Genomic DNA, 21,376 nt, shown 5'->3' with positions numbered 1-21,376 from the left:
GAGACAACGCTTCTGTACCTCAGAATAAACATTTATTACATTGCAGAGGGTCACGTAGTAGGTGATATCGTTTCAGTAGATGACAGACAAAATCAAAATTTCTCTCGGCTTACAGATTCACGAACAGATTGACATAAAGCTGAAGGAGTCGGACGGGCGTCCGTGCCCGACTCCGAGCGCACGCTACGCCGGGACGCGGCGGTTGACGCCTGCACCCGGGCAGGCTTGCCAGGCCGGGCGTCAAACCTAATTAATCACAGTTAGCAGCGGCCGGGTACGTAGCGATGGGTCTGATCGAATTACTGAACATTTCGCAGCTAATGAATATGGAGCACCGCGCCGGAGGTTCGGATGACGGCTTTGATTGAATATTCTCCAAGAAACTTCAACGAGCACAATGCTCTGACACCTGCGGGAGATGTTTAATTATACATTTATACGGATTGTGGAACTGCAAAGAGACCCGCCTAATTAGTTTTGGGACTCGCGACGATAAACTACTCGGGAATTTTGATTCGGCCGCTTAAACTTAAATCAGAGAGTCTCTGACGTCTTCGGTGTTATTACCTTTGCACCTCGCACTTGCTCGTGAATATTTAAACGGATCTGTGGCGGTCGGTGACACGAAGTGGACTCTTATTGCCGTGGCGTAGCGAGGGCGTCGCGGACACTTAGCTATCTCTCAAGATATACCTAACGAAGACATATATCAGTGGCCATTTTTGGGATGGCTGGTGAAAGTTTCAGAGCTTGGATCACAGCCGAAGAGTTGCCAGTTTATCGGTGTTCTATATATGGCGTTTAGAAGAATGTATCGGAGTTACATAAAATAATCTCCCCGTTTTATTTCTTTCATAAGACAACAAGACACACGGATTCACGACATTCATACACGATCGAAATCCATTTAATCAGCACCAAGTGTTTTGATACCACTTTTATAGTAAGTTGCTTCCTGCGAACTTTAACTTGAGAGTTTTCATGGCAAAAGTTTGTAAGTAGTATTAGTTGTCTCTAAACAAGCACGTAGCATCGTAGACTTCGTTACCGCTTTCAGGCCGGACAAATGAACAGTTGGTAGAAATCTTCTCTGGCGAGCTGACTCTCTTTATTATGTTTTACTTTCCGCCACCTTTTCAAAATCTATGAAAGACCTTCTTCCTAAGATCTTCTTCTTAACATCCTTTCTAAAGCGATGATGGACACTGAACAAACTTACCGTCCAGCTTAATCTGTTTATAGCTTTTAAAAATTGGACTCGTTTGACATTATTATCATAGCGTACGCGGTCACAGTAAATGTTTCTATGTAGGCTTCTGCAAGAGCGGAAATCCCCTCATTGCTTTCTATTCTCTGTGTAGCAGGATATTTTGTAAGCTGAGAGAGCCTTGTCTATGCATAGTATTGACTAATAGTGTGTTTCGTAGCAGATCTCAAGCCCTGCAATAGGTGGAAATAATCATATCATAGTCTTTTGCCTATAGATTAGAATATTCCGTATATGGAAGACATTACTTCTGAAAATATTTGTGTGAGTAGGATAGCAGAGCATCTCACCGACGACAGTGAGGTTGTATCTGAAGCTGGTAGTCTGCGTGTTGCGAAAATCTATGCGGCAGCGGTACACGCCCTCGTCGCGGCGCTTCACGTCGCGCACCAGCAGCGAGGCGGGCGGCGGTGCCGTGGAGAAGTGCGCCCGCGGCCCGAACACCTCCGGCGCCGACCAGTGCCGCGCCTCCGACAGGTGCTTTCCGCGCACGTCGAAACTGTAACAAGCAAATAACATTAATCAAAATATATACGAGAACTTTGAACTGTACCTGTTAGTTCAGAAATCATTAGTTTAAGATTCTCACTGTAGTTGGAGGAGCGATGATATGGTTAATATTCCGGGAATATCCTGGATGTAGATGAATGTGGGCGCCTGTTCATCATGGCGATATTTAGAGGAGACCTATGCCTTCTATCGGCTGATGTGGTAGTAGTATATTCTTCTTGGTGCTGTGCCTCCCTGATTACTAATTTGCAGTCATGCTGAGAACTCGTTTTTGTGCGCTATTATGAATATGGCGGCTTCGCATCTCTGTTCTTCAATTTTATTCCAAGACTATTTAGCTGTATTTATAGAAGTGTCAACGGTTAAATAAAAATCTATGTTTTCATTATAAAAATTATTTAAAAAAGAACCTTGAGAAAAGTTGTATGTACTTAAGCTGTATAGAAACAAAATATTTATAAAAAGATAAATGCGATAGTAAAAAAATTTATATTACATAGTTTTCGTATATGTACAACAACAAATGTTATAAAACCATTTTCGATATATTTTCCAAGTCAATTTAAAACTAGCGATCTTTTCGAATGGACGCAATAGAACCTCACACGTGTGCTGACATAGAGATGCTACAGATACCGACACGTAGCACCGAATAGGCAACGTAAGCCTCTCAGGTAGCGGCGCTAGTTTAGAGCAATATTTCTGGCGCTATCGTGATCCGAAACTGTCGACCGGAGATAGGCACATTCGTCGCCGACGCGCGGAAAAAGTTTCCCTCTGACACTCGATCTGATAGCCGCCGCCGGAGGGAATCGATTTCAAAATTCAACTCGATTACAGCCTTTGATGAATGATCGCGGCGACGTGTGCACCGGAGAGCCGCGCGCGACGTCGGCTCTACTCAAAAATAGCGAAACTGTGTCCATAGACACGATAAAAACTAACTGGCTTTACTGACAACGTCGATAACTTCATTAGTGCACTAGACAATCGGATCAAATCAGTGCTTAAAAACACAAGACAAGCGGTGCTGCGTAGCTAAACGCGTTACATAAGAAAGATATACCTGGAAAAATAATCATTGTATCTATAATGTAGTTTAAAGAGTTAAAAAAAAATATTTCGTCAAACTATAATTATTTGAACAAGTTAATGAATAATATAGCGATGTACGTAGAGTTATTACCTAAAGTAAAGGTAAGTTTATACTAATACCTTTTGCAGGCTTCACAAAATAATTATTTTTATCAAGTAATAGTGTACACTTTATATCACAATATCGAGAAGTAGAAAACTTTTTTCTAAGTGTTCATATTTTTTCCCTTAACATACTAAACAATACAGAGCATTTCATTATAATATAATCAACCGAATTGTACGTGAAAACATCTTACGTCTAAGCAAGTCGTTGCAAAGTTAGTGACAGAGCCCACGGGGCGGAGATGTACTGTCCCCGGAGACTGCACCCGCGTCAAACTGTAGCACGCGATTATACCTTGTGGCTGACTGTACTTCTGCGATAAAACATCTGGATGTACAGAGGTAGGATAGTGGACACGTCGTGAATAACTAGAGCAGTGATTCCCAAAGTGGTCTATATCGACCCCCAGGGGTCTATGACAACCTGCAAGGGGTCTACGTCAGCGAAAAAAAATTTGGGCTCCATGAAATGAAAATGGTGGTCCACAGACTGGACATCATTAGCTGAGGAGACAAAATTGACGCCAAATGTTGATAATTTATTATTAACCCTTAATTAGGCGCATGGGGTCAGGGCCGCTTAAAATTCAAAAAATAATGGCTTACAGTCTTCAGAGCGTACTAACGCTCTTTCTAGCTTCCTCATTCCCCCCGGGATACGCAAATTAGTCGCATCCAGAACATTAACTCTTGCACACACATCGCTGTCCTTTAGAGAGCTGACCCCATGCGCCCAGTTACGTTCCATTTTTGGCAAAGGTAAGTTTTAACTTTTGTGATTTTTTTTGTGTTTATATTAGTATATTGTTTACTGTTTATCTTTGTATGTGTGTATTTTGATACGGTATGATTTCTTTATGTATTTTTGAGTTTTTTTCTATGCTTTTTCTTTTTTTTGAATTGAAATGCCTAACGACATACAAATATTGCAATGGCTGGATGATGTGCTTGATGAAGAGCAAGATGTTGCTGGTTCGGATTCGCAAGACGAAATTTTTAAACGATGCTGTCATTGATAGTGCTCATAATTCAGAAAGCGAAATTGAGGAGTCTGAGTATCGACGGAAGATAATTATTTTTTATCTCGACATACTCAGAGAAATGGCCCGAAAGTGAATTGGTGTAAAGTACCACCATCGAACGCAGTAAGGACCCGAGCACAAAATATTATTTTACATTTACCTGGAGTATAAACATATCTGGAATCAACCCATTTGTCATACACAAAGCGAATACTGAGAAGACTTTGACATATACAAGACGGATTTTCTTGAAGAAAATAGCTGCGGCACTTGTGGAAGATCACCAAAAACGTCGCATACAACTACATGCTGTACCAGCGACAACAAAAAGACGGCTCCATGAAGTTTATAATGTGAACAAGGTGGTTTATCAATCGACAGCTAAGCGCGGGGGCTGTTCATCATGTCCTAGAAAGGACGACAAAAAAGTGCCACCAAAATGTTTCAAGTGTCGTAAATTTATTTGTCAGCAACACTCAAGGATTTACTGCGTCGGATGCAGAACAGAAGATTCCGCTGATGAGGCTGAATAAACTTTATTTCTTAAGTTGATCTTGGCTTTGCCAAAAAAATTAGTTCAAAGAGAGGTTTACTGTTTTTGTTTTTTTTTTAATATTTTTAATGTCATAGTAAGTATTTGTTTCTTAAAGTTAAGTATATTAAAGTACTTTATTACTTACTAAAGAAATCCATTAAGTGTTATTCCTTTTTGATACTTTTTTCTTAATATTTTTTTGGGGTCATTTAAGACCCCATGCGCCTAATTGAGTGATTTTCTCAATGCGCCTAATTAAGGGTTAAAGCATCAGTTTCATCCTTCTCACTAAAAATATTGACTTTTTGCTTATGTTATTTTATTTATAGTTTATTTTATGTTTATTTAATGTTACGTATATTTTACATAACAGATACAATATTTTATTTTGAGTAGTTTTAATTTAAATTCAATTAATAAATGTATAAATTAACATGTGTTTTTATTTTAGGTTTTTAACACTAAACTTCACTACAGTTAGAAATTTACAGGAAATCAATATCAGGTAAGTAGGGCGTCTACCCAACACGGAAAAACATGGCAAGGGGTCTACGACACAAAAAAGTTTGAGGAACTTTGAACTAGAGTATACTTAAGAATAGTAACATCAGTAGTCTGTAACATTTTCAACGGTCTATATTTAAAAGACGGAAAGAAAACGGAACCGCTCACGCGATCATATTTGTTTTTATATTAATATTTAATAATTTATTTTACTTATTATCTTCATTTTAGATAAAGGACCTGCTCTGCCTTACCACAAGAACATAGCTCTCATAGCTTCATGAGTACCATTTTTAGCCGCTAGATTTACCCAATAGATGTACATGATATAGGAAATTTATACCTTACATATAATTGAAAATTCTTATAAAAGTCCGGATAAAAGTTTTAAATAAGAAAACTACACATCACTTACAGTTTATTAGGTATTATTAATTGATAATCAAATAAAGAAAGACAAATTATTTTAAAGATACAGAGATTTATGGATAAATAAATTTACTACTACTACAAATTATAATTTTATCTTTGACACTAAAATCATTAAAAACGTTTCTACTCGTATAATAACATTTCAATCAAATTGTAATACATTAAATCTATCAGAATGTGTAACATAGAAATATATAACTATACATTTGTATATGAATATCATATACTTAAGACAATGTTTATTGGACTACATTATTAAAATAATTATTGTGAACAAATTTTGTATTTTATAAAAATTTCTTCCCCTCTTTTATTTTATTTTACAATTGCGAAGCACGATAATGAATTGATAGAAGTAATTAAGCGAACAATATTGACTCTTGACGTCATTGAAGTTGTTTCATTTCAGCCCTTAAATGCACAATAAATCAGGCATTGGGTTTCCTGTAAGTATTTATGTGGGGATATAACATAATCGCCACGCTTGGTAGGCGGTTTGAGGATCACGGTGTGGTATTATGGTACAAAGAGAGCGCTTCTGCCCATGCTCTAGACACTTATGTGTGATATTATATGAACATAATGTAAATTATAACTAAGACAGTATCAGGAGAATCGAATCTGCGAACTAGGACCACAAATTTCAGTACTCTACTCTATCGCCGGGCTACTACTCAAGTTTAAACTTGTTTAGAGATGCCTAACCTTATTACACTTGTAACCTTAGAAGGTCCTAAAGCAATTTGCCTCGTGTGTGAATTAATTATGTTTAAATCACATTTAACCTAACAATAGTTATGGAACGAGTTGCTTATGTCTTGTAAATCTTTGCCAGTTTTCAAAAAACTAGAAAAGGCAGTGCAAGACCGGTCGTCGTGGCGATCTTTACTGAAGGCTTATGCCTTGCAGTAGGCGTCCATCAACTGAAAAGAGGGAGTAAAACTTCACTACATATCGCTGTAGCTTTGTACTTCAGCTTATCACGTAAATATATATTGAATTTTAACTGTGATTTTTATCTGTACAAATATATATATAGTGATTTCGTAATAAGTATTTGTAATGGCAATATAATATTTACTATTTTTAACCATTGAATGGATGGGTTTGAAATCCAATATATATACACATTAAAATTCGTAATAAGTATTTTAATGTGTATATATATTGGATTTCAAACCCATCCATTCAATGGTTAAAAATAGTAAATATTATATTGCCATTACAAATACTGAACTGTACTTGGCTATGTATTTGTAATACTGTGCCTATTGACATGTCATAGGTATCATTGTACTCTTTGTTTCATATATAATTAAAAATGTAGTTTGGATCGCATACCGTAGGTTATAGAAGGTAAAAGATGTCTTTGAGGTTATTCAGTTTGATTATCCAAATAATTATTAGTTGATTTAAATGCGTGTGACAATATCTTTGCAGTAGTCACATCTGTGAAACATCACACTGACAAATTCATAATAATTAATAACATCGCGTTGTCTGTCATGTATTTCTGTCTGATTCTCGCACCGCCCGCGGTGTAGCGGAACCAATTTTAATTCTGTACACGACGCCATTGGTTACGGGAACCATTTTTCATGTCATCGAAGAAGTAATAACATTCGTGATAAATTAGAACGGAGACAGCGTCACGCGGACTCCCGCGCCCCGCGCCCCGCGCCTCTCGCCCCACGCCTGCGATTGCCACTCAATCTGACCCATCATCGCTCGTAGCGGTTGAACGAGACGAAAATATTGAATAGTTTATGTCGGGCCGCGGCGGGAGTCCGCGCGGACCCGCCAAATTCGCTGACTATAAAAATGTTATTTCCTCGCGCAATATTTTCCGAATCGTTTCAACGAAAACACTCTCGATCTCTGGCGCGGCGCTGCCTAAGTATTCATTTCTTACTCCTCCCATAATTCATGCGATTTATGTTCATTCAGATGTAATAACATTTTCTTCACTCACTGTTCAATATAACAAAAACCTTAACAAATATTAAACATCGACAATGCTTTATATTTACTTGTGATATGAAAATATGAAAACAAGCTTCAAATATCTTTAAAACAACAAAGTAAACTATTGAACTAGACGTTCAATATATGATACTCTGTCGCAGCACACGATTCACTGCGTTTTATTTCACGACCGGTGCTATTGGTCTGTCCATCCGAATATATCGACATCAAGTTGATATGTATGGGTCATAATGAAATGATCCTATTGAAAATTTATAGAGGAGGCCTATATCTAGCAGTAGACTTCGTATAACTTAAATGATGATGGGTCAAGTTATTTCATGTTTATTTCCGGAGAATGTCCCATGTGAGCAGATAAATACGGAGATTTCAATATAATTGGTACATAACATGATTACCTGGGATGCCACCTGTTAGAGATACTAGATCAAGTCAGTAAGAATTCAATATATATTAGTCAGTAAAGAGTTTAATAAAAAAATCATGTATTTAATCACGCGCGCAATACACAGAGAGTAATCGCTGTTCGCGAAACAAATGAGTTTATCAAGTCCTAACGCGACTGCGGATCATTCCGTCCCGTACTACGGGCTACAAATTTTAAAAGTGATTTTGAGAATTATTCATTTTTACAAATACATTTCGTATATTTGCATCCTGTGTTTTGCAGCAAAATTCTAACGAAATAAAGTATAGTTAGCGACCTATTCTGTGGATTGGTAGTTATATTTAATGAAATATATTATATATTTAATAATAAATATAAATTAATAATAAATTTAATTACTTAAACTCAAAATAATAAAAAAATTACATATTTATCTTTTTAATTCAAGTAACATATTAATAAAGAAGTTTTTTTTCTACAAGACTTCTGATTCTAATCATTGTTATTGTTTTATATATTTATGTCAATATATATTTACATCAAATGATCCCAATAATCTACAGTTTAGCTGTGCTATACAGTATGTCTTGTAGTTAAATTTGTAGTATTTGTTATTAATAGAAATGTAAATTAAGAGTGACATAGACTGTAAGAAAATGAATGAGAATACAGAATAAATAAATTATTAAACAAATGATAAAAATAACAAATGTAAAAATGTAAAAATTTAGATGGAAGGCGAATGTAGTGAGGCGGTGTATGGAAGGAAAGTATGGTAAGGAATAAGAGACATTGTGATGAAAATGATAGGAAAGAATGAAACACATTGAAAAGGACGAAAAATGAGTTGAGAAATTAATCAAAATTATAATGTAAATAAATACCTTGTTCACCCATGATAGGGGTTGAACGAGTGGCCCCAAAAACGGGACCATTAAAAATGTTTAAAATTTTGTTTTCAATTTTTAAATGATTATATTAACATTTTGCAATTTTTTGTTTTGCAATATGTTTTATGTATCAAAATTTTTAATTATTTGTAATCTATTGTTTCTTCAATAATGCTATAGTTTAAGTTTTATCTCATAAAATTATTTAATATTAGATATTGTTAAACTGAAGTGATAATAAGTATCAAATGGTAGAGTTCCGGCAGCTTTTAACAAGTATGTATGTACAATTCATATCCACTACTCATAATAGTTAGTACATGTTAATATTTGTAACCACTACTGGTGGTACCATTACAATAGTTATAATAAAATGTAGCGGACAAAATCCAACGATATTTTCTTTGCGCTAGAATCACAAAATACATTCCACGCGTTAGCGAATTGCGTAACTTTTTGTTTTGTGAAGTTCAGCGAGGCTTTGCTTGGTTTTTGACTTCCATTTGTAGACCAAGAGATACGTGAATATTATGTTAATTTGACAGATTTAATCTTCATCACCATCTTTTCCGACGCACGACGTCAATCTCAAGAAATATTCTACTTCATAGATTTCCAAATAAGACCGTTAAGTAATGGCCTGTATCTTTTTAGAGTCATCTATCTATTTAGTGGGGCGTTTTACACTACATTTATCAGTCCACGGTCTCCAAGCCTCAAGGTCCTATCGACCATCTATTCTGCACGTCATATGACCTGCCCACATTCATTTCAACCTACTAATTCGCTGCGCTTGTTTACATATCTCATCATTTCTTATTAGATTGTAATTATATGAACAATATTGTGTTACGTCGCTTGTACGTAATGTTTGTTATTGTGCATTGAGCTCAAACTATTGCTACGTACGTTGCTACGTGCTACGCGTCTTACTAAGCCACGGGGTTGGCGTGCTACTCTAGTACTGGCTAAGTGCTACGCCGTTGTGCTCGCCTTTTGAAACGCTACGTGAAATGAACCTCGTTTCCGCGCAGCTGTGTTATGCAAAAAGCTACACATTACACTTCACGCGTCCTGCACGACTCGTGCCACGCCGCATGCTATAGTTTGTGCTAAGTGTTACATTACGCGCTTGCATTCACCGCGTTTCGCATGAATTATTTATTCATATTAATATTAATTATTTAATAATGAATAATGTAATATTGATTATAAGCTGATAATTGGATCTTTGTATATCCTTAACTCAAATATCCAGACACCAAAATCTGTCCACACTTGATATCTCGTGTATGATTTATATATCTGAGTAATGTATAATGAGACATTGCTTAAAATGTATAGCAGGCTTCAATGTTTAACCATTTTTTTATTATGAACAGGATTTAACTTTGCTGCGAGTATTTGTATTGTTATTGAGTATTATATTAGTGAAATTTCACAAAATCGAATCTCGGTATTTTTACATGCCCAAGAAATTGTTAAGGTTTAATGAGAGAAAGTTGGAAAATATGCGTTATATAGTTACTTAGATCTCTTCCGCAACGTCTTTTGCGAGTGGGATTCCATAAAACCAGTTCTTACCTGACCCTAATTCGGTGAAAGTCCTGAGAGATTTGAAATTTACCAAATCTTTAGGTTCCAGAAATATCGCAACTTATATATAGATATGAAAAATACAGAGTGAAGCATATGCCCAGCTGTGGATGTCATGAAGTTGAAATAATGATGATGATGATTAAAGAATACATTAATAATTTACATATATTTTTACTCTGAATTTCTATAGTAAAAATATATGTAATCAAATCTCTATTTTTAAAGTATAAAAAGTAACACACGTCAAGAGAACAAATTCAAATTTTAAGTTTAGCAAATCAACGTGGCGTGTGAAATTTCCTATCCCTATCTTGTGACTTCTGGCGCGCAGGCACGAGACAAGGCGCTACGAGCGCTACGAGCGCTACGAGCGCTACGAAAGATGCCAAACTATAAATAGCTACGAGTCGGCGCTGACAGCTGACGTGAAATATCCCGCGAAGTTGGATGCACCTGCCGCTTGTCGCCTCGCATCCAATTGTTGCTGAATGGCTGAGATCAATTCGCATTTTTCTTTTTAACTTTTTGTCGCTCAATATTGTATATTTAGCATCACACTATTTATTTGTACCGTAAATTGACAAGAAAAACGAGACCCGACCTTAGCCACCTTATCAAAACAATGCATTTTATGTAGACAGTTAAAGAGCGTGGCGGTGATCGCTGTCAGTCAAAAACAGACACCCCCGAGCTGTATCACAGTGTCCATCTTGCAGCGGTAGCAATATCACGGACGAGAGTCAAGATGCGAGCGCAAGAATCTTCGATGTGACGAATACGGCCATCGCTAGGATGGCAATATGGAGTAGGGATTAGGAAGAGGGATCCTTAAAATAATTTAAGAGCTAGGAAACGCTACAACACGTGATGAACAAATAATAAATAAACATAAGTGAAAACGTACAGATTTGGTACAAAATGTCTCTCGCGTAGAGATTAAATTCTTATAAGATTAAAGAAGAAAAAGTAAAAATAAGTTGTTTCGGCCATTAGACGCCCACTACAAGGCATATACCTTCTTTGGGAGGATGTAACATGATCGCCACGGGGACTCCGGCTCGAATTCGAGTGCCGGTCTGGCGTAAAAATCAGGGAGGAAACAATAGCCTCCCTGATATGCGACGAAAAAACCAAAGAACAGTTCGTCATACTTTGCAAAAAAATAATAAGAAATGTAATAGAGAAAAATAAAACCCAATAAAATGTAAAAAACAAAAATCAAAAATTGCAAACAAATAAGACTGACAAAGAAAAGTAATAAAGTGATATAGAATAATAATACAATATAAGTAAAAAATGTGACATAGAATAATAATAGAACATAAGTTAAAAATGAGGAACGAATGAAAGGCGATACAGAGCGAAAGGGAAAGACAGTGGATTTGTGGAAAGGAAGAAATGAACGAAATATAATATGAAGTATGAAAGAAGAGAAAGAAAATAAAAAAAAATGTATGTGAAAAAATTAAAAAAAATGTAAACATGATCGCCTCGCTTGGAAGACGAATTGGCGATCGCAGTGTGGTATTATGTTATTTAGAGGAGACTGCTGTTTATCATCTGGAAACTTATTTGAATTACATATAACGCTGTACACCGGGAATCGAATCTGCTACCTACTATCGCAAGTCCTAGTCCTCTACTACTGAGCTACCGCTGCTAAAAAATAGTGTCACAATGTAAATAGTTGATATTAGTCCATCATTTTATTTAAAAGATCGCATATTTCGTGTATGCCGTGTTAAAAATTGCAGGATTAATAATTCCGACAACAGAATAAATACAAACGTGAAATAGAAAAAAATTTCAGAGCGCGCTATCTCGCAGTGGCGAGTGAATTATTTCACGCCCTGACAATATCCCTATCGGCTGCGTTCATGACGCATTTGATATTTTGACCCGCGCAGCGCTACAATCGACAGCAAAGCTGACGGCCGGCGTCGGATCGCGTCTGACGGATTGCGCTTTTTATTTCGCGCTCCATTTTTGTTGTGTTATTCAATATGCAACTTATTTTGTTACGATTTACTACTGCATGCTTTGCACCCGACTCTTTTACATTGCTTCGTTCAATAACATTGATATCAGTTTGTCGTAGTCATTTTAAATTGTCTGTTTATTTATTTACGACTGTGTAACTAACCAAGTACGTTACGTGTTTGATGTTAAATTTACGTATATTGTAAACAAAGGTAGTGTTTAATTACACAAGTCGAACCAAGGTTAAGTGTGTTGCAAACTATTTCCAATAAATTTTCAAATTCAGCCACATAGTGACAAAAAAGGTCTCTGGGACCTTAAAGTTCTGAAGTGGAAACCTCGGGCTAACACACGCAAGGCAAGATATCCCCCCGCAAGGTAGACAAACGATCTTATTGAAAAATCAAAAGATCCTGGATGCAGGCCGCTTTCAATCGATTCCATTAGAAGAGTCAAATTTAAAAAAGCGGTTACCAGTGTGCATATAATATAATACTGTCTCTTTTTTACAAAATGACTCTTAAAAAATTCTGCATATTTTTAACGAGTGTACATTCAGCACTGTGTAATTTTTGTATGCATATAATTTTAAGTATAACAGAACATCAATGTAAAACAATTGGTTTGGTGTCCTAGTAATTACGCACATAGACGTGAGTGACTTAACACAGATTCGATTCTTGGCAAACGTGAACACTTCCATGAATTATATGACGCTAAGGGAAATTAAAAGTATTGATTTCAAGAGGTACACGACATCTAATGTTGGCTAATACGGGGTGTATTGCAAGGATAGGCCCCTTCCAAAGATCGACACAATTGCCGGTCTTGAACTGCCCGCATCTAACGACTTACCGTGACCTTGATTATGTCTTAAAAGATTGTAAAATAATATAATTGAAATATTAAAATAATTAGCCCACAAATTTTCTTTGAAACGTCTCTGTCTAAACGTGAAAAAAAATATAGGCATGAAGGCATGAACATAAAAAACAATTTTACTTTACTTTATTGGAGATAGACAGTAACAAAAGGCAGTAAGAAAGTATAAACTTAGAAGCTTAGAAATATAAAATTAGTTACAGTTGTTACCTTATAACTATCTAACTGAGAACATATAATGATTTATAGTCAAACAATGACAAAACAATTAAAAACATTACTAAACAGGGATCAAAGATCCAGCGCATTCTGTATATCACACCGCAATAATTACGAGTCACACCAAATCGTCACGTTCCAATGAGGTTTAAATTGTATTGTGTGTACTAAATAATTTCGAACGAAATAGTCTTTTAAAAATAATGATTATTTAAAAAATTGCACTGGTTAAAATTTCTATATGAATCCGACTATATATACATAATTTTTAACAGCTTGTTTTTCACGAGGCACAACGGGTTTAGACTTAATTCAATACATCAAGAGCAGCCGGCGTTTCGACAGATTTATGAAGGAACGGTGTTAACGAGGAGCGAATATGCAGCGCTGCGACGGTGTGAGTGCGTGCCGTGACGTCACACGGGCCTCACGGAGGTCTTATGTAGACCTCAATTGGAAACGTACAAGAGTCACATTGTCGATAATAATACTAGTAAATTCTTCATCGCTACATATGGTAGTAGCTCTATCAGCCTTACTTTGTTAATGCTACCAGCAATTTCGTCATATGGTACATTTGTGCCTCAACACACAACGTTATCAAGAGTCGTAAAACTAACATTTTGTTACTATTAGATATTAAAGCCTTAAAGGAGTGAATGTAGAGTTGATTGGTCAGCAAAAATATCTAAAGCTCTTACACCTATATCACCCTGCTTAAACTGTTTACCCTGAAATACAGAGACAGACTTAACTTCTGACTAAAGTCTGCAGAGACAAAGATTAAACAGTGATTAATTTAAATCCAAGAATAATAGTAATTCAAGTTCTGAAAATTCTTTTTCTTTGCATATTGCCATGACATTCTTTTTTATTTTTAAAACCCATTGATTTTAAGTTGAAAATTTTTAGACAGGGTGTACCATACCCTTTAAATATTTTATACTTACAAGCAATCATCCTGTATTTTTCCTAAGGACTACTGTAACAACCATCTGTGTATTACATAGAATGGTATGGTAATAATTCATAATAATGCGACATCTACGTTCCAACGCTTCTTCTTTTCAGTCGATAGATGTCCACTACAAGGCCTGAGCCGCCTCCAAAGATCACAAGGATTACCGGTTTTGTGCTGCCCGTATCTAGACAAAGTATCTGACTCAGGTCACCACTCAAGAACCTTTCAGCCCCAACGGTTGAAGAGCCCTGATCCTACTATCTCTGTGACGTGATGTGCTTCAATGCTACAGGTTCTAAAATGAATTTAAAACGAAAAAATTATAGCCATCTGAGTGCACGCGTGCATATATATGAATTTGTACAAGCTACTGTGATTAAATTTCATTCTTGATTTAGCAATGGTTATTGCAAGTAGTGTAAAGTATCAACAGTAAGAACATTCAAATTTAAGAGAAAATTTTGTGCGAAATATAATTTGATCAAAAAGTTTATTTCACGCGGAAGAAGCCGCAGTAACAAGCTTGTTATGTAATAAGCATTAAAAGCATTTTACTGCTGCATTTATAAATAAGAAAAATGAAATGATAACAAAGCTTATCCTGGCCGTGGATAAGTGAGTGCCCGCGCTACGGGGCAACTTGTAAATATTTTAACATTTTTCAGTTTTTAAAATCTCGCTGCCTCCCGGCGAAATCTTTCAAAGTTTTATTGAATTCTCTCAGGCTTTTGAGTCTTTCATTTCAAAGTTGTAATACTTTTTAGAATACACTTTTGAACTTTTATTTTACTTTTAATATCGCCTCACCGGAGCAGAGGGCGGGCTTTTTAATTCGTCAACTTGTTAACATTCACGGCGGCTAGTTTAGTCGCGGGGATTTTCATATTTAACGACCCACGTTCGAGTCTTTGTCACAAATCGCTTACTTTTTTATGATCATCTGAAGCCCCTTCGTCTATAGCTACCATGACTTAATAATAAAAGAATGTTACTTATAATTTTTTCAATTCTTGTTCAACCTCCGTCGTGGATGGACAGGGGCTTTATTAAAATTATATTTTTTTTGTTTTTATTTCCACACTCATGCTTCGTCCATCTGTCATCAATGTCTGTCATTAATTCCACTAATTCTCTTCACAGTATCTTTTCGATAGTTTCCATCCATCGACTCACTGCCTTCGCTTTCCTTTCAGAGTTGTACCATTTTACATTCATTATTTGTTTAACAATTTATCTATTTTTTTATTTGTTTTTCTACTTTTTATCGCACCTAATTTGTTTTTTAATTATCATTTATTTTATCACTCCTGTTCGTTGTATTTGAATTTTTTAATTGTTTTTCCTATTACCTTTTTGCAGAACTACAAAAAGATTTGACGAAGCTCCTTTTTACTCACCAGAGAAAGGGATGTTCTCCTCCTCTATTCTCTCTTCTTACCTGGTATTCTGCTCTTACCGCGCCAGATCGGTACGTTACTTTTCATTGTCAGTCACAGGTTATTTTGTGTCCAGGTGTTGACGCTCTGTGTAAATTATGTAAAATCACCTTTGCTAGCAGACTGTAGAGGTGAAGAAAAGCTTCGTTGGAAAATCTGATTATTCTAGATTTTTAAAAACAAACCATATAATGTGATATGCACAAGACTAACGTTGTGACTTTGAACACCATCTTATTTAACAAACAAGGCTTCCTGAGAAATGTGAACCAACATTTAAATTATAATTCTGAAGAACAGACTTAAGAGACACTTTTTTCGGTACGTAATATTTCAGTGTTAAATTATTCTCTGTGTACACATTCGTATTAATAATGTTACTAAATAATTTTGTTCGTTATAAATTAAGTATAATAGCATTGTAATTGATAAAAACGCCTATTTTTGCCGGAAAACTCCCGTGTATTGGCTAGTTTCGGAAATTTTTCGTATACATTATTTTAGCTAATATACGCTAAAATAGAATAATTCTATCGATCTCTGTAAAAATTATAGGGAACATCAAATAAAATACTAGATAACTGTGCACGGTCCGTGGAAATCCAGCCACAGCTATGTTCAATTGTATGACGTAGGTACGTGTTCACGTGTCGACGACGTATCTTTGTTTGAAAGGCTCGCGCGGAGCACGCGGCCACGCGCAGCGGATACGCTGATCCGTTTATCCGCGTGTTTAAATAATTCCTGCCTTTATATTTTGTACCCTTATAAATCTGTCACAGCGTTGGCTGCTCTTGATATATTGGATTATATCCAAAACTTATTGCGTCTCTATGCCAAAAACATTGAGGCGTTTTTAAACTGCTTGCCAAATAAATATTCCATGCGGATAGCGTGATATAGATTTGTGCAAGCATAAACTCTACCGTCACAATCGTTGTGATCTGATCACTTTGTACTGTTTTTATTTATTTAAATAGAGAAGTATTTGATAACACGTTAAATATAACATACAAACAAATCTAGAATGCAAATTATTTCTGTTCACTGTGAATTTTAAAACAGTGTGTTGATAACGCAATAAAGATAGCTAAAAGTCTGGATCGATAAATGAATTTCATTATCATTACAGTTTCAATCGTAGTATTTCCATTGTTGGACAGGTTTATGTACCTTTTAGATTTTCCGCTGAATCGGTAGGAAGCGACCTGTCTTTAGCGTCATCTGTCTATTGCTGTGCATTGTTGCTGCGCTGGTTGGTCAATAGTTTTGGATTCCAAAACCTTAAGGGCCCAGGGCCCTAGCTTCTAAATGCAATGAGACCTATGCCTTATTACCCATCTATGCCTTATCACTAATGACCTCTTCATTACGCAAGCCTACACCGCAGAGGTATTTCAAATTTTTCCACCTACTTCTAATTATCATTATATTTGCAAGAGTCTGGACCTTACTCCACGTAACCTCATGCAGATTGTTATTGTATAATTCGATGTCTTTACGAAGGTTTTTTCAGCCTTTATTGGCGGCAAGAAAGACTATTTATTATTTTCAAATTCTAGTAAATTTTTATTAAAAAGTGTTATTAATAATAGTTTCGTCAGTTTATAGACTTTTAATAATAAATACACGATTTCGGTTCCCAGCCTGCAGCTCCGCGGCTCCATTCAGACGTGTATTCATTATTTTTTAATAAAAACGTCGTGTTCCCGTAGAGACGAGCTATTCGTGCCATCTGTCAGTTTACTTATGAACGAAAGATGAAAACATCGAGAAACAGCTGACGCCGCCTGATAACTGCGCGCCTCTCCTGTTATCCTCACCGGCGAAAGTTCCTAGTTAATACAAAGTCTAGATTAAGATGAATCTGTTGTAATTCGGCGAATAAAGACTGTAGGTTTGAATTGAAAGGCACACATTTCGTATAACAATGCAATTATAATATGTTAAATATAACGGAATATTCCAGAAGAAAAAGTGAGGTACCTAAAATAAACAAAACCCGCCTTCTGAGATGAAGCGTGCAAAGGATAATACAACATTGATAAAGACAAATAAATCCTTTAATAATATCGATGCCTACAATAACACCGATGTATTCATACGGGTTGGATTATATAGGGCGGATAATGCCCAAACGAGATTTCCAATTCTTTTTCATATTTTCTGCCCCAGCAAAGGTTTCGAAGCTTGTTCGTGTCTCTAACTCTAATTTGCAATATCGTTAGAACAAATCCACACTCGCAGCCTGCGCGGAATCTAATTTGTATAATAAAGATTCAGATTAAAGCTGCCTGTACAATGGGTCAAAAGTTTTTCCAGTGAGCCGAGCTTTTTGGAAGCTTTGCGAGCGCTCGCTGCGGTGGTTGCTTTTTTTTTCAACTGTTCCATATTTCCGAACGTGGAAATTTTGAAAGTGCTGACTGATACGCCGCGGCGTGCGGGCACCATTCAATAGAGCCGCTCTCTGGGCTATTTGTTTTGATCGAAAATGAAACTTTTTTCACCGTATTGTTCTGTACAAGTACCACAATGCTGGAGTTGCACTCGCGCTCCAGTTGCTGGCTTCATTAAGAACAGCGAGTTAACATTGTTGTCTATGCTATATTCATTTGTGACTTGTAAAATAACACGTCCTACTTAGAGTATGTTAAGCATCCGACCGAGTCGTATGCGTCGCAGTTACACGTTGCATTGCTTGTTAATTTAAACTTGCCAATTACCTGCATGTTCGAGATACAAACTAAACTTTATCAAACATATTATCCCAAAGTCATTAATTACTCGTATGCGAATGAAATGAGGTGTCGCAGGTCACTCAGTCAAATTGATTGACATAATAACGAATACGTATAGCAGTGCTTACGTCGTTATTAATCCAAGTGTACTCTGTGTGATTAACCTGATTGGTAACATACTATCGAAGTTTTTGAGGCATTAAACAATGGTAATCTAAAATGAGTACGATCATTTCTAATTAAATAAATATCATGATGATTTTATATCATAACATGTATTGTTTATTACACGGGAGACATTTCCTCCCCTCGTTCGATCGTGACCTTTTCTGGATAGTTTGTCGTGCTCTATGTTACGCCATCTGTATCGGTCTTTAGCTACTGCGGTACGGCTCTAATCTGAGCAGCGCATTTGGCAACGGTCTGATGATCGTACTTCCACTCATTCGGCCACCACAAGTGTTTCTAAAGTGTCACCGCTTTTTTTGGCAATTTGATGAAATAACTTGGAGCGAATGGGATCGGATCGGAGCGTGAAGGTAACGTACCTGGAAAAACCGAGGGGTCGAAGACTAGTGGGTAGGCCCAGGTATCGCTGGATAGATCGCGTTGAGGCAGACTTGCGCGAATTGAATGGCAACCAATGGCAGACGATGGCGCAAGATAGAGGAAAGTGGAAGTCTCTCGCTTCGGAGGCCAAGACCCACTTTGGGTCAATGAGCCAGCGGAGTAGTAGTAGTAGTATTAAATAACTCAAAAATCTTTATTAACCCTTTTGTTAGCAGCGCCGGAGTTACTCGGCATCCACCTTATATGTGGGATTATGTGTAAATCTCTATTTAAAGATTTATATCAGCCAAATAAATTACTTACAATTGTCCTAACTTCTATTTTTAAATAATATACCAGTAAAGCTTAAATATGTAACACAAATTAGAAAATTCGAATATCTGCCTACCGCCATGCAATGTGCACACTTCGGACATGCCCAGTTCATTAGCGATACTTAGGCGGAACGGGCTGCGGTAAGGAAAGGGTTAAAAATTTGTTAACATAATTGACTTTAATTAGGATCCTGTGTGTGGAGAAGAGAGAGTTTGTTGTGAATTTTTAGATCGGTTTGTCTTGAGCTTCACGCTATAATACGCTCCATAATTTGTCAATGCGTTTCATATCCTCCAGTATTGTGCAACACCAGACTTGTTTTGGGAAATGTTAACGTTTCCTTGGGGATCACAAGTACTCAAGCAAGCCTCTCCCAAAATCACAACGATCAGCAGACAGTTCATCTAAAAAAATAACAAAATAAACAAAGTAATGTAAAATATACAACAGCGTATATAATTATTTTGACATATCCACGGGTAAAAGGGCGAACAATTCGGAGCCACGTTTTACCTTGACACCATAGGAGAGCAAATTGGACGGGAAAGTTTTTATTGCAGAAGGCAATAGTCGCGCTTAGTATGCCACGACGGGTGCGCAATAAAGCTGAGTGGGCCGCTGTTTGGGTTCCTCGCTCCCGGCGTCCGGATTAAATTTATCGAGCTTCCGTGACGTCACGAGCAGATCATTCACGCGCTGGTCAGCGGTAAGTCGCCATTGAAACAGTGCAGTAGCTTCTAAAGTCAAGAAATACATTGTAGGGACCAAGTTCGTCGACTTAATAGATGATTTATAGGTTTATGATTTGTTTTGTCAGCCTATTTCTCTTGTTTCGAGCTTTTAGTAAAGCTATAGAAATAACACAGAAGAAAAGTTAGTGCACGCTTACAGGCGTTATTCTAAAGGAAAAGTCCTAACGTCGAGCCTTAGGGAATAGCGTGAGTAATTTTTTCTGAAGAACAGGCGACTTTCCTAGCCAAGAACATGAAATATAATATCTGGGGAAGTTGTCATTGAAAATAATTATCGTAGAAACAAATAATTAGAGGTAGTAAAAACTTTATTATCATCATTGTAGCTACAGGTTCTTCCAACATGTCTAGTAAAGGAACATAAGCAGATCGTCTGTACACTTTGACATCCTTCGTTGTGTTTACCGATCGATGTTCTGGACTCTAAAATATAACATGCATAGAAGGTGCTCAAAAATACTACCAAAGCTTCCTGTGAAAATACTTCAGTGCTGTGAGCTCGCTAAATTATTAAAACGGAGTATATTTTCAGCAGAGACTTTGGGCTGTTGGATGTGTAAAATATTTATATTTCATTTTACATTTGTCCATCGAGCGCGAGTGTTTATTTGCGGAGGGAATTCAATTGCGAGGCGTGTATGCCGCGACACGTATCGACAGCAGTACAATCATATTGTCAGCAATTCGTTTGACGGCCGCAGTCGATGCCGGGCCTTTTCGTGTCGAGCACTCGGGAACCGCGCGCCCGATGCCGGCGGCTATTGTGTGAAGGACTTCTTTACAATTTTGGGGTCGTTATAATGCGGGAACTTGGAAAGCTTCACTATAAAGCGTGTATCGACTGAGAAATACTCAATAAACGTGTACTATACGGAATGTGTGTATATGTTTGATGTTTCTAGTAATCTTCGATTCAGGTCGGTGTCTTCAGAGACTTCGGAGTCTCAAGTAAAATATTACCTATTGTCCACAACACTGTGATCAGAAGTCGAGTGATTTTTTTGTAAAATGTAAATTCTTGATTTATTCTTTGTAATCGATTTCATCTCCTTCGACGTTTTATAGTCCTCTAAACAATCCGAACAGTCTTTTTCCGGTATAACCTTCATGGCCTTCGATTGGGTTTTTATCTCCTCAATTTTGTCAAAACAGCATTCCCGTGTTAGCCTTGCCATAGCCAGAAGTCGCAC

At 36.8% G+C, this 21,376-nt stretch overlaps 1 protein-coding gene across 1 annotated transcript in view; it reads right to left on the bottom strand.

The window, feature by feature from the left end:
• side-II (sidestep II) overlaps window positions 1-21,376 on the bottom strand; it is a 203,523-nt gene that overhangs the window by 89,331 nt on the left and 92,816 nt on the right. Inside the window, exon 3 of the mRNA XM_068765377.1 lies at window positions 1,558-1,766. Within this exon, the coding sequence (XP_068621478.1) occupies window positions 1,558-1,766 (209 nt within the window). The remainder of the gene's footprint in view (window positions 1-1,557; window positions 1,767-21,376) is intronic.

The sequence above is a fragment of the Battus philenor genome, unplaced genomic scaffold, assembly GCF_028537555.1.
Source record: "Battus philenor isolate CCGP_79_NKW_IND1 unplaced genomic scaffold, ilBatPhil1.0.hap1 SCAF_2, whole genome shotgun sequence".
NCBI lineage: Eukaryota > Metazoa > Arthropoda > Insecta > Lepidoptera > Papilionidae > Battus > Battus philenor.
Note: the sequence above shows the minus strand (reverse complement) of the source record. Positions and strands in the feature narration are given on the sequence as shown.